Raw genomic sequence first — 14,364 nt, 5'->3', positions numbered from 1 at the left:
ATAAATGGTTAAAAGGGTGGTGTCATAGTCAAGGGTTTGGGTGTCTTGAACATGTGGCCTATTGGGGGCTGGTGGAGCTGCTCTGATAAAGGGAAGAGTGGTTTTGCTGGGAGGCTTGCCAGACTTGTCAAGGATGCTTTAAACTAGCTGTGTTGGGGGAGGGGAGCATCATTCCATCCCGACACACCCAGTCAGTTGCCAGCACCTATAATAAATGCTCACAGCAATGTAGTGATATTCTAGCCACTCCAGCCAATGAGCCAGCTTCATTTGGAACTCGGCTCAGATGCCTCTATACAAATGCCTGTAGCATGGGGAACAAACAAGAAGAATTAGAGATGCGGGCACATCTACGGGGCTATGATATAATATGATATAGTAGGCATCACCGAAACATGGTGGGATGGCTCCTTTGACTGGAGTGTTGGAATGGAAGGTTACAGGCTTTTTAGAAACGACAGACCCAACAGGCAGGGAGAGGGTGTTTCCCTTTATGTTAGGGATAGGCTGGAGAGTATGGAACTCTGTCTGGGGACAGGTGATCAGTTAACAGAAAGTTTGTGGGTCAGGGTTAAGGGGAAATCAGTGATGGGACACATTACTGTGGGGATATGTTACAGACCACCTGATCAAGAGGAACCTGTGGATCAAGAACTCTACAGGCAAATAGGAAAAGCCTCACGCTCACAGGCCCTTGTTCTCATGGGGGCCTTCAACCACCCTGACATCTGTTGGGGCAACAGTACAGCCTGGCACAAGCAATCCAGGAGGTTTCTCGATTGTGTGGAAGACAACTTCCTTCTGCAAGTAATACGGGAGCTGATGAGGTGCCATGCTTGACCTCATGCTCACCAACAGGGAAGGGCTCATTGGAAATGTGATGCTCCAGGGCAGCCTTGGATGCAGTGATCAGAAGATGATTGAATTCGAGGTCTTCAGGGCAGTGAGAAGAGTGTGCAGCAAGCTCACTGCCCTGGAATTCAACAAAGCAGACGTTAGCCTCTTCAGGAACCTGCTTAGCAAGGTTCCATGGGATATAGCTCTAGAGGGCAGGGGGGCCCAAGACTCTTGGTTGATATTCAAGGATCACCTGCTACAAGCTCAGGAGTGTTGCATCCCGACTAGATGGAAGTGCAGCAGGAGGGCCAGGAGACCTCCTTGGATGGATAAGGAGCTGCTGAGAAAAATTTACAGGAAAAAAGAGGCTTATAAAAGGTGGAAGCAAGGACAGATGGCTTGGGATGAATACAGGGATGTTGTCTGGGAAGTTAGGGACCGGGTTAGGAAAGCTAAGGCCCAGTTAGAGCTAAACTTGGCTAGGGATGTTAAAGATAACAGGAAAGGATTTTATAGGAATGTAGCGGCTAAAAAACAGACTAGAGACAATGTAGGCCCCCTCCGGAAGCTCTCAGGAGAACTGGCTACACAGGATTTGGAGAAGGCTGAGGTTCTGAATGACTTCTTTGCCTCGGTCTTCACTGGCAATAGCTCTGACCACACTACCCAAGTCCTGGAAGGCGGACGCAGGGACTGTGAAAATCTAGACCTTGGGCCCACAGTACGAGAGGATCTGGTTCAAGACCATCTTAAGAACCTGAATGTACACAAGTCCATGGGACCTGATGAAATCCATCCACGGGTCCTGAAGGAGCTGGCGAATGAGGTTGTAAAGCCACTGGCCATCATATTTGAAAAATCATGGCAATCAGGTGAAGTTCCTGATGACTGGAAAAAGGGAAATATAACCCCTATTTTCAAGAAGGGGAAAATGGATGGCCCGGGGAATTACAGACCAGTAAGTCTCACCTCTGTGCCTGGCAAAATCTTGGAGCAGATTCTCTTGGAAGGCATGCTAGGGCACATGAAAAGGGAAAGGTGCTTGGTGACAGCCAGCATGGCTTCACTAGGGGAAATCCTGCCTGAACAATTTGGTGGCCTTCTATGATGGGGCTACAAAAATGATGGACAGGGGTGGAGCAGTTAATGTCATCTACCTGGACTTGTGCAAGCGTTCAACACTGTTCCACAAGACATCCTTGTCTCTAAATTGGAGAGACATCAATTTGATAGGTGGACCACTTGGTGGAAAAAGAACTGGCTGGATCGCCACACACAAAGAGTTGTGGCCAACAGTTCAATATCCAGCTGGACACCATTAACGAGTGGTGTCCCTCAGGGATCGGTGTTGGGACCGGCCTTGTTTAACATCTTTGTCGGTGACATGGACAGTGGGATTGAGTGCGCCCTCAGCAAGTTTGACAATGACACCAAGCTGTGTGGTTCTGTTGATACGCTAGAGGGAAGGAGGATCTGGAGCCATCTGGATCCAAGGGAGGGACCTTGACACGCTTGTGAGGTGGGCTGATGCCAACCTCATGGAGTTTAACCATGCCGTGTGCAAGGTCCTACACCTGGATCAGAGCAATCCCAGACACAGCTACAGGTTGGGCAAAAAGGAAATTCAGTTCAGCCCTCCAGAAAATGATTTGGGGGTGTTGGTGGATGAGGAAATGAACATGAGCCAGCAGTGTGCGCTTACAGCCCAGAAAGCCAACCATATTCTGGGCTGCATGAAAAGGAGCGTGACCTTGTTCCCTACTCTGCTCTTGTGAGACCTAACCTGGAATATTGTGTGCAGTTCTGGTGTCCTCAACGTAAAAAGGACATGGAACTGTTAGAACATGTCCAGAGGAGGGCCACGAGGATGATCAGGGGACTGGAGCACCTCCCATATGAAGACAGGCTGAGAAAGTTGGAGCTGTTCAGCCTGGAGAAGAGAAGGCTACGTGGAGACCTCATAGCAGCCTTTCAAGTATCTGTATGGGTCCTACAGGGATGCTGGAGAGGGACTCTTCATTCAAGAGTGTAGTGATAGGACAAGGGGTAATGGGTTGAAACTTAAACAGCAGAGGTTTAGACTGGATATAAGGAAGAAATTCTTTACTGTAAGGGTGGTGAGGTACTGGAATGGGTTGCCCAGGGAAGTTGTGAATGCTTCATCACTGGCAGTGTTCAAGGCCAGGCTGGACAATGCCTTGGATGATATGGTTTAGTGTGAGGTGTCGGTGCCCATGGCAGGGCGGTTCCAACCCTAAGTATTCCATGATTCTATGAAATACAGAACTATGGCAATAATATTTTTCAATAATAATTTGAAATTTAGTGTTTTCTACTGGTTGGGCTATCTTGTATGATATATAAATGATGCTCATGATTTAGCCATTTCAGGAGTATGCTCGGGTTTTTTGGCTTATTTTTCTCAAGAAGTTTTTTTGTCTTTTATGTCACTTTCCCCTTGATAATTGGTTCAAGAAATTATTGGGTGTGGGGGTTTATCACTGAAACCTGCTGAGTAAGGTAAGGAAAGCTTGAAAAGCTGATTTCAGCCTTTCCCTTGATATGTAGAAGCCCTTTGTCCCCCCTGCTTTTGCTTCTGCTTGTGACTGATATAACCTCTTCAAAAGAAAAGATGTACAGATGATGAGCATTGGGATGTTTTGATGGAAAAAAGTAACCATAGCGCTAGATCTGATGTTTCATAATGCTAGAAAAAAGTGAAGGAAGGAGAATTTTTCTTGTCTTATATCAGGAGTAATTAATACACCATGTCTGCTAGTGCTATTTTTTAAAAAATATTTTTTCTTTTTTCTTTTCTCCACTTCCGAAATGAAATTCCAGGCTATTTTTTCTTATTATGTTTTTTTTAACCTCTGCTACCAATCATTTAAGACTGATAAAACATTCTTATTCCCAGTGGGATTTTATTTTGTGTTGATGCATTTACTTAAAAGCCAAACTGGTGCTGAAGGGTAAAATCAGTTGAAGCTCATTCAAGAGAGAATTTGGCCATATACATTACATATATATGAATTTGCACTTCTAGTTATTGTTTACAAATAAAAATATTTTGTAGTCTCTGAATAAGTGGCTTATGTGAAAGTAAGCAGCAGCTGAGGCAAGAAAAGACTCTGATTTAATGTTTTTTCAAAAAGAATAGGCATCAACATGAACTGAGCAATTACCTTATTACTTAGCCGGATGAGTAGATACCTGGCATGTCTAGAAGTGAGACAGCCAGTAAGCACATACATAGTTTGGCAACAGCAACAGAGCTGTGCTACCTTTCACAGCACAAATGTGAGAGTTCCAGCTTCATTTGAGAAGTTAAAAAGGATGAAAGGATGAATTTGATACTTTATGGTAGAGGAAAACTTCAGGAAATGAGAGTGATAGTGAGGTGGCGGTGAGATGGAATGTATGGTGCCAATTGTGCTGTGTTTGACTATTACTAGAGCAACTTCTACTACCCAGCCATGCATTTAATTTGGGGATTTTTCAGCTATTAAAGAAAAAATAAGTTTTTCTTGCTCGTGTTTTGAAACAAGCAACTATCATAGTACTTTGTTTTGAAAGAACTCTGTTGTCTGCCTTCCCTTTAGTAAGTGCCTAGGTCTTTTCAAAGTCTTGAATATTTGCCATTTATTCTTTCTCTGTGGTTACTTGAATGTAAAGATTCTCTGAAGAAAATGCTAACAGCCATACCTGCTGTATACCTGTAGTTTATTTTTCGTTCTAAACAAATGCTCACTATTTAACCCCAAGAAGCATGTTATTTTTCTACTGATTATTTTTTCTAATGATTATTTTTAACTGCTAGATAGGTTTGTCCACAGAATTTGTTGCTGCTTTACAAGTGCATAATGTTTGCTGTTCATACATTCTTTTCTTTCTTAGAATAGCTGCTAGTCTTTCTCTGCAGTACCAAGTGTCTGCCTACAAAAGCAGGTGTTTGTATTTAAAATGTTTGCCTGACAAAATTGCAGATGATTGAATCACACTGCAAACTTGGTAAGGTTCATGACTTACAATTGATGACAATCCTTATGTGTGGATTTTAGAGCTACTGAGTACCAGTTTAACATTAGAAAGATGTTTTAAAGCTTGGAATCATCTCAGTCAATACAAAACCACTGTTCTCAAAGCTCATCAGTGACTTGCAGCACAACAGCTGATGTCATAATGGGTGTGTATAAATAAATAAATTTTCCCGGCAAACAATCTAGTATCCCTATCTTGCTGCCTTTGTTTTCAGATTTCCTCAAGATGGTTACTGCTTTTTTTTTTTTAATTTCCCCATCATTCTGATTCCTGTAAGGAGCCTGCATAAGAGTCATGTGTCTGTATAATCTCATATAAGAATTTCTGGCATTTGTCTAGCTTAGTCACAATATAACCTGGATTTCAGGAGTGTTATGCAAAAAATGGATAAACAATATCACAGTTGTTATGTAGTCATATGGTCTCTAAGACAAGAGACTATTTCATTCTGTAGTCCTACCTCTTGTGTATTGCAAGCCATTTTCAATTTTGAGTAAAAGCCAAAAGCAGTGGTACAACTTGTGTGACCTTTCTTGTGTGGATACCAATATTAATTGTGTTAAATTATGTTAGTAACATAATTTAAATTTTCTAAAATTGCCCTTAATGAAAGCTTTTGGAATGGCAAGGTCCTGTAGAGGTACTGTTTGAATCCCAAATGGTGGTCTTTTTTTCTTCTTTGTAAGGAAGACTTGATCTCAGTGGAAGAGAATGGGGTTAGGGAACACTTAAACTGAATGTATGTATGTCCGTGGAGCATTGCAAAATGAGCCCATCAAGCAGGCTGATGAAGATGCAAGACCACTCCTGCATATCTTTGAAAGGCTGTGGTGATCAGGAGAGGTTCCTGATGATCAGAAGAAAGAAAGTGCCACCTCTGTCTTCAAGAAGGGCAAGAAGGACAATCTGGGGAGCAAAAATCTAGTTGGCCCCTCTCAGTTCAAAAGAAGATAGTGGAGGAAGTAATCTTGCAAATCATTTCCAGACTGTGAAGGACAAGAAGAATATTAGGAGTGTGCAACGTGGATTTACAAAGGAGAAATCATGCTTAATCAACCTGATAGCCTTCTACAATGAGATGACCAGCTTGGTAGATGAGGGAAGAGTAGTGAATTCTTACTTCACCTGAGTAAGGCTTTTGACACTGTCTCACATGAAATCCTCATAGCCAACCTGACAAATGTTAGATAAGTGGATAGTGAGGTGAATTGAAAACTGGCTGAACTGCTGTGAATTTTTATCATCTGGCCTTGAATCAGAGTCATAGCATCAATTAGGCTGGAAAAAGACCTTTATCAAGTCCAACTGCTACCCCAGGACTGCCAAATCCACCACTGAGCCTTGTCACTGAGGGCCTCATCTACATGTTTTTTGAACACTTTCCACTTCCCTAGGCAACCTGTTCCAATGCCTGATTTCCCTTTTGGGAAGAAATGTTTCCTAATATCCAATCTAAACATTCCCTGGCAAAGCCTGAGGCCATTAACTCTCGTCCTATCACTTGTTACTTACAAGAAGACTGACACGCACCTTACTACAACCTCTTGTCAGATAGTTGTAGAGAGCAGTAAGGTCCCTCCAAGCCTTCTCTTCTCCAGACTAAACCACCCCTGCTCCCCATCAGACTTGTGCTCCAGACCCTTCACCAGCTTTGTTGCCCTCCTATGGGCCCACTGCAGCACCTCAATTGCTCTCTTGTAGGGAGGGGCCCAGAACTGAACACAGAATTCAAGGTGTAGTTGTATGCACAGTTGTTAATTGGATGAAGGCAGATGGAATTAAACATTATATTCTAAACCAGGATAATCTTTATTGAAGTTTGTTTGGGTAATTTTGACTCTGGGCAGCTTGCAAGGTCAATATTCTAAAATGTTTAGTTTGGTCATTTTAAGTTTTTTTGGTGGAAATCCAGCTGCTATGCTAAATTTTTTCATCACAGTGTTAAAAAGGAAGTAGCAAAAATTTCATAACTGGACAAACCTGCTGTTGCCATAATGTCAATAAAGCAGAGCAAGCATAAAATGAATGCTTTGCAGCATGCAGGGGGCACACTGGTGTCTAAATGGATTTTTTCGATGAATGAAAAAGATGAAAGTGGTATCACCTAACCAGGTGGATAAAAAAGTTCCTTTTTCATGTCTTATTTGTGAAATGCTCATTATCAATGGTTTTCTTGTTGTTGCAAAAAAGATGGTGCAGAATAAGCTCATCCCTCAAAAGCTGCAAGCCACTGAATATATGCATCCTTAGCTATGGAAGATTTTGATATCTTTTTTACTAGTCCTCGTGCAGAACTGGAGGGGACTACATACTGAGGCTTTCAGCCTGTAAACTTCTTGCAGGAACATCTATCAATTGCTGTGTTTATGCAGCCTGTATTATAACTGGACTTATTTAAAACTTCAAGTCTCTTGTGTCTTTACAAGGATATTTTTTCAAAGGTAATAATCAAGATTGTAGCTTTTCTGATCCCCAATATTCTGAATACTGAACCACAACAACAAAGTTTGTACAAAATCAGAGTCCAAGTGGTGGCAAATAACACGAATGCTAAATGCCACTAAGTGGTGGTGCTGTAAAAATCAGGAGATTTGCCAAAAAGCATGTGAAGATTTATTTTGGCCAGCTCTCAACTTTGTAGAGTTTAAGTGGAATTTTGAATGTATGATGTTATGATGTTGATAGTTGCAAGAAATGGTATTCTTCATGTGGGTTCTGCATACTTGGTCCCTGGTTTTGGTCTTCATTATCAGGATTCCTTCGATCTTGTATAGTACCAGGCCTTTCTCTGAAAGGAGAGAAAGGATATCAGTTAACCTTTGGCAGAATAATTTATTTATTTTAAATAATTTTTCTCCATTTTAAGTTAATAGGCCATCTGATCATTTGTTCTTTTGCTTGAAAAAAGCTGCCTAAGGCTTTTAATGGCATACTTCTGGTTTTATATGTGTAAAGGTGCAATCCCATATGCAAAGACTTTAAAGAATAAATGGTATAAAAATATGTAGCATTTAAGAATATCCACGAAATACTTTTCAGTAGTTCTTTCTTCAGATTAATTCAGAAACTAATTTATAATGAATAATAATTTGACCAAAACCAGACATGCCCAGTGTTAATAACAAACCATCCACCTTCTTTAAATGTATTTGTTGAGAAACTTCTTCCACCATTGATGTAAGTGTGCTGGTATGAACATGACATCATTCAGTCAGGTACTGTGTTTCTTTTGTCCAGTTAGTAGAAAGCTGAAACACAGACACTTAGTGGCTTTCTATCCCATTTATAATCTTTCCCTTGAAAGATTGTGCTACCAAGATCTCAAGGCACTTGTTTCATGCACATTTTTATGTACTGATTTTAATACTCATCCAGCGATGCACTGCCCTGCAGGAGAGAATTTTACTTTTAACTTTGCTCTCAGTATTGTAGAAGATGAAAGCTTTCACTGTCTCTCTCCTCTCCCACACCACAGCTTGATTATGCATTGAGTAACAGTTGGCAGCTTTGTTAGTTGTTTTGAAAGCTAAAAAACTCTTTTTTGTACCATAGAGACTAAATGCTGTTTGGGAAAAAAATTGGTGTTTTATGCTTTGTCAGTTTATTGGCTGCTTTCTCACATGCTCTTCTGGAAAATCCCTATAGTTCTCATGCATTTCTTCCCACCATTCCCTTCCCCTACTTTCGTATTACAGGAGATACCTCCAGTTTTTCTATTGTGATGTTGCTTGAACCGCTTTGTCTTTTCACATCCAAATGCTGTTCCCAGAGGGTCATCTAGAAATTGTTCACCCTGACTCATATGAAACTGAGCTAAATCTTTTCTGATTAAAAGAGCTTAAAACTGTTTTTCTGAGAAAATAATGTCTGACACTGTAATTTCCATGTGAAAACATCTAACATCTGTGGAAATGTATAACCAATGCCTGAGGAATTTCTGTGAACTGAAGTCCATGTCATGTTTGACTTTTCTCAGTTCTTCTACAGAAGAAAAGATGAAAAGGGGGTGAGGGGAAGAGAAGTAAGAGAGCAGCCTCTGAACCAGGACTGAGCTACTGAGCTGGTTTTGGTTTCTGCATATGCTGATAGTATCAAGAAGCTGCCTTTCTTCCTTTCTGCTGTTTTTCCCTTTTTTTGGGGGGCCACACTACACTTGTAGCACGTTTTCTTCTTACTGGTTCACTGTGGGTGTGCCAACAAATTGAGTGTTTGAGTTGATTCAGTAGATTAAACTCTGTGTTTGTACGGCTTACACATCATTTAATGATACCACTGGTGCTGTGGGGTTTTCCCTGAAAATACTTTGACTCATTTTATAAACTGAAGGCAATTTTTTAGGGGAAGTGAGAGATGACAAAATAGCTCTTACAGGAAAGGCCTGTTACAAGAGGTGTACTTCTATACATGCATAGTAGATCACAAGCTTATTTCTGTTGACTAAATGATCCCTGTTTTCAGACTGGGCAGTAATTTGGTACAGTAGCAAAATTGATGTTAATAATTTAGGTCTGTAACATGTTATACCATTTCTGGAGTTCTCTTTGCTGACAGTTTTTGATGGCCTTTTATGTTCCAAATTTTTCATAATCTCCTAGTGTTACCAGAGTTGATACAAATTATACAGGGGAATGCAAGCTGTTCAGCTGTTTTCTCTTCTGATACTGTCCAAAGGCCAGACAGATCCCAGTAGTATTTGAAGTTTTTAGTGCTTTTCTGAGTTGGCTAAGGCAACTTGCATCCATAAGGAAGCATATACATGACCTCATTGATAAGTGATTTTGGAATATCATGAAAATGGGATCCATTTGCTTTGGACAAACCATAATTTCTGTGAATATAAATTATTTTGCACACCTGTCTCGTTTCTTTCTCATCCAATTAAGCTAAGAAAAGTATTGTAATCCTTTTCTGTCCTCAAAGAGTTTTCTTACCAAGTGATTTTCTTTTGTTCCTAAATTTTGATGGTTCATCTTACATCAGATCCAAAATATGAAATGCTCTCTATTCCTAGATTTTCACTTATTTTTAATGCTCTTTTTTCAAAATCATATTTAATGTCTGCTTGTGAAGATAACAGTGGGTTATGAGGTATCAAAATATTATTCCAGATTCATAGGTATTTTGCTGTGAGTGAAGTGAGGTGTAGATCTGGTTTAGGACTGTTTCTGCTCCTGATATGCAAGTGGAATGTGCAGCTTCTCAGGTTGGATTCAGAGATTAATTTTCTCACAGAATACTACTAAGTAGCTTTCAACCAAAAAAAAAACTGAGAATGTTTTTCCATTCCCCTGGACAGGGTATAGCAAGCTCTTTGTAATGTGGGATGGAAAGATAGCACTTGAATGAATCAAACTCCAGAATTGGCTTCATATTCTCTCTTATTTATCAGATAAAATGATAAAACTTGAAAATCAGTGCAGTGGTGAATAGCCATATGTTAATGTTTAGTCCATATGTCCTCAACTGCTATTTCTCACCATTAAGTACTTGTGCTCTTTCATTGGTGTAGCATATACAGAGCTGATTTAAAAAACAAACAAAACCCAGCTTGTGTGGGTTTTTTATATTTATGAAAATTTATTAAGTTATTTGTTTTTTATTTAGAATAAATGGAATTGGGCATCTATGAAGTGTTCCAGATTTCTCATTTTCTTGTTAGGGAATAATTGTATAATGCAGTGATTATGTGGCTTTTGTACCTTGGCAATGAGGGTTTCATGAGAAGTCATCTTATCCAGAAGACTTGCTTTTATAGTGTTTTGTTTTAATTTAAGAGCAGCTCAGGGTCCTCTGCAAACATGTCTGTGATGAACTGATAGCACCTGCACACAGGTGCCAAACATACACTGAAACACACATGATGCTCCAAGCTCTCATTAACCTTGTCTGCAGTGGTACCAAGGATTAATGGTTTGGAAGAAGCCTCTTGTCTTGGAGAATATCCTTATATTTTATGACTGATGCAAACTGGCAGAATAGTAGTTTTTGAAGTAGTAATGTATTTGTCTTGTGAGTAAACAGTAGTTCATAATTGAGGGTCATCTGGCATTTTGTGTTTAATTCAGGAATGTTACAAAACTGTTTTGCTTTGTCCTGTTGACCTCTCTTGCTTGAAAATACAGGAATAGTGATTTTGAGAGAAATGGTTTTGGTAATGGGTTAAAATTTAAACAGGGGTGGCTTAGATTGGATATAAGGAAGAAATTCTTTCCTGTTAGGGTGGTGAGGCACTGGAATGGGTTGCCTAGGGAGGCTGTGAATGCTTCATCCCTGGCAGTGCTCAAGGCCAGGTTGAACAGAGCCCTGGGTGACATGGTTTACTGTGAGGTGTCCCTACCCATGGTGGCGGGGTTGGAACTAGATGATCTTGAGGTCCTTTCCAATCCTAACTATTCTATGATTCTATGAAATGTAATCCCTTTTCTCTGCAGATAATATGCTTTGTCATTATGTAGGCTGCAATGGTTTAGAGTTGCTTTGATTAGACTTACAGTTGTAAAATATTTGCTCTAAGATCAGCATGCAAAGAATTTGGTTTTAAAGAGAAAATGTCTGCATGCAGAGTTTATTCTTTAATCTTGGGTTTAGTTTGCTTTAAATAAATTGTTTAATCTTCATATAATATGCCTTCTTTTTTTTGTCCCTGTGTACATCAGATAATTAGGACAACTAAAGATATGAATATGTACGTTATAAATTATTCTTAATAATTTTGCTATGTAGTTCAGAATAATGTAGTTAGGTTGATCATTAGCTGCCTTTATCAGCTTAAAATGAAGTGTAGAATTTATAGTGGCTTTTAAATGCTTAAATTGTTACAAGCAGTCACACTTCAAAGTTATGCACAGTATTCTGAAATAGATAAGCCTGCTGGTGTTGATTTTAAACTAACATAGCAAAATGCAGCCAAAAACTTTCTGGAAGATATGTTTTAGGCCCAAATGACTCATAAGGAGGGGGAAACAAACATGAATTATTTCCCTCCCATCTTTGCATGCATTAACCAGATCTCCACATCCTAGCCAAAGAAATAATTTTCTTATGCCAAGAAAATAAATATCCTTTGGTAAAACTAAGAATGTGGTTCCTTCTCCACTTAACTTTGAGATTACTTCACTACTCTTCATGACAGTTAACAGAGTTTTGCTTTTTAATATTTGCTCTAGTTAACTTTTAGGACTTCCCCTTGCTTTCTGTCAGAATGATTGATGTAAGGGAGAGGAAAATAAGCATAGCTCAAGGCTGCACCTGCTCTCCCTGGAATGGGCAGTTGCATTTAGTTCAGTGCCCCAAATGTAGTGAGCCAAACTAACACTTTGAGTTCAACTCTGGTGTTTTGGTTTGGGTTTTGGTTATTTTTTTGTGGGTTTTTTTTTTTCTCTGTACCAAATAGAGAACTATTTTTTCCACTCACATTTGGTCTCTTCAAAGACTTTAGTGTAATTAATTATTGTGTTGATTAGAGGGGTGGTTTCAGCTCAGCAGAGGGTGGAAGCCGTTGGGTGTCTAAAATTTGTCTTGAGGATGCTCCTTAGGGCCGAAAAGTGAAATCGCTGATACTGAGTATTGGAGTGGCAGTAATTTGAAATAAACTAAATCTGTAACAGAGAAATGTATTCATTTACAGAATCACAGAATCCCAAGGGTTGGAAGGGACTTCAAAAGATCATCTAGTCCAACCCCCCTGCAAGAGCAGGGAAACTTAGAGTACATTACACAGAAACTTGTCCAGGCGGGCCTTGAATATGTCCAACGTAGGAGACTCCACAACCCCCCTGGGCAACCTGTTCCAGTGCTCTCTCACTCTTGCAGTAAAGTTCTTCCTGATGTTAACGTGGAACCTCCTATGCTCCAGTTTACACCCATTGCCCCTTGTCCTATCACTGGATATCACAGAAGAAAGCCTAACACCATCATCCTAACACCCACCCTTTACATATTTGTAAACACTGATGAGGTCATTGGCTATACTATAATTTAAGAAACATCAGAGAAGTCTATCATTAATGCTTTATTGTTATCCTCTGAGATGAATACTCCTGCTGATCTGTGCTAAAGACAGACACCTCTTCATGGGAAAATTACCATTGACAACAACATTCATGTTCTAAATGTAAAAATAAACTTTCTGTATCCTATCCTGTGTGTAGTAAGAGACTTTAGATTTCACATCTGAGCTCTCTAATCTGGACTGTGATTTTATAGTATTTTCACAAATCAGAGCATACTGTGGAGAGACACTGAAAGAGACCAGGAGAATCTGACTTCTCCAGTGAAAGATTGTAATGGAATATTGAAAGACTGAGGCTTAGTACAGCGTGGGTTTATGAAGCCTGTCTTCCAAAGCAATCTATCTAAGATAGAACCAAGTGCTTAAATTAATCCAGAATAATTTAGGATATCCTAAATTCATTCTAATCCCAGGAAAACTGATACGTACTAAGATATTTTTGATTTGTATGATTACTGTCTTGGAGACTCATTCCTGCCACATACCTTGCTGTTTTGCTCATTGCCTTTGCCTGCATTTCAGCTTAATCAGATTCTGTTTAAACACTCAGTGATAAGTATTTAGAGGTACGATGGCAGGGGAGGCATAAGCAGAGCAAGGAAATGTTGGAATTCAGTTGAATTGAAGGAATGTTGCAGAGTAATCCAGTCATAGGGAGGCTGTATCTGTGTTAATTATCTCATGTAACACAAATGTGTTGATAGAAAAGATGAAGGTATTTTTCTGCAGATGGCAGTGTATTCAGTATTGAGTAGTTACGTATTGCTTCAAACAACAGGCTAGGTTTTTGATAGAGGAGGAGAAGGTAATGGTGTGGACTCTTCCAAGTTTTCAGGTGACACACAATTGGGGTGACCACTTGATATGCTTTAGGGCAGGGCTATTCTTGAGGGACCTAGGCAGGCTGGAGGAATGGGCTGACAGGAATATCTTGTTATTCAACAAGGACAACTGCAAAGTCCTGTATCTCTGTGGGAATAACCCCTGCAATGATACAAGCTGGGCTTTGATGGGCTGGGGAGCAGTTCTGCTGAAAAGGACTTGGGGATCTGGGTGGACAAAAGGCTGCACAGGAGCCAGCAATGGGCCCTAGCAGTGAGGCAAGTCAGCAGTGTCCGGTATGAACAGGAGCTTGGCCAGTGGGTGGAGGATGTAATTGTCCCTTGCTACTCGCCACTTGCTGGACCACATACTTAGGTTGTGTCTAATATTGTTCTCTCACCCCACCCCCACATACAGGACAGATGTGAATGAACTGGAGCAAGCCAAATGAAGGGCAGCCAAGATGGTCTTCACTTGCCCTGCAAAGACAGGCTGAGGAATGATACTGTGTTCAGTCAGGAGAACTTCGGTGAGATGTACAGCCTGTTAATAAAGATGTCACTGTCTGAAATCACAGGTGTCAAATGAGTGAGTGGTGGACCAGTGTGACAAACTATGTAACAAAATTTCTCAAAAAAAAAGCTGTTCTGATC

General features: G+C 40.2%; 1 protein-coding gene across 4 annotated transcripts in view; it reads left to right on the top strand.

Moving 5' to 3' along the window:
* The first annotated feature begins 14,134 nt into the window (after positions 1–14,134).
* Positions 14,135–14,364, top strand: part of ABI3BP (ABI family member 3 binding protein) — a 158,023-nt gene continuing 157,793 nt past the window's right edge. For 3 of the 4 annotated variants that reach the window (XM_031051267.2, XM_031051266.2, XM_031051265.2), the window contains exon 1: positions 14,135–14,240. In XM_031051267.2, coding sequence (XP_030907127.1) covers positions 14,159–14,240 — 82 coding nt within the window. In that variant the 5' untranslated portion in view covers positions 14,135–14,158. The remainder of the gene's footprint in view (positions 14,241–14,364) is intronic. The other variant, XM_031051268.2, reaches the window with a different exon arrangement.

Source organism: Melopsittacus undulatus, chromosome 2, assembly GCF_012275295.1.
Source record: "Melopsittacus undulatus isolate bMelUnd1 chromosome 2, bMelUnd1.mat.Z, whole genome shotgun sequence".
Taxonomy (NCBI): domain Eukaryota; kingdom Metazoa; phylum Chordata; class Aves; order Psittaciformes; family Psittaculidae; genus Melopsittacus; species Melopsittacus undulatus.
The sequence above is the reverse complement of the archived record's forward strand: the minus strand, read 5'-3'. Positions and strand labels throughout refer to the sequence as shown.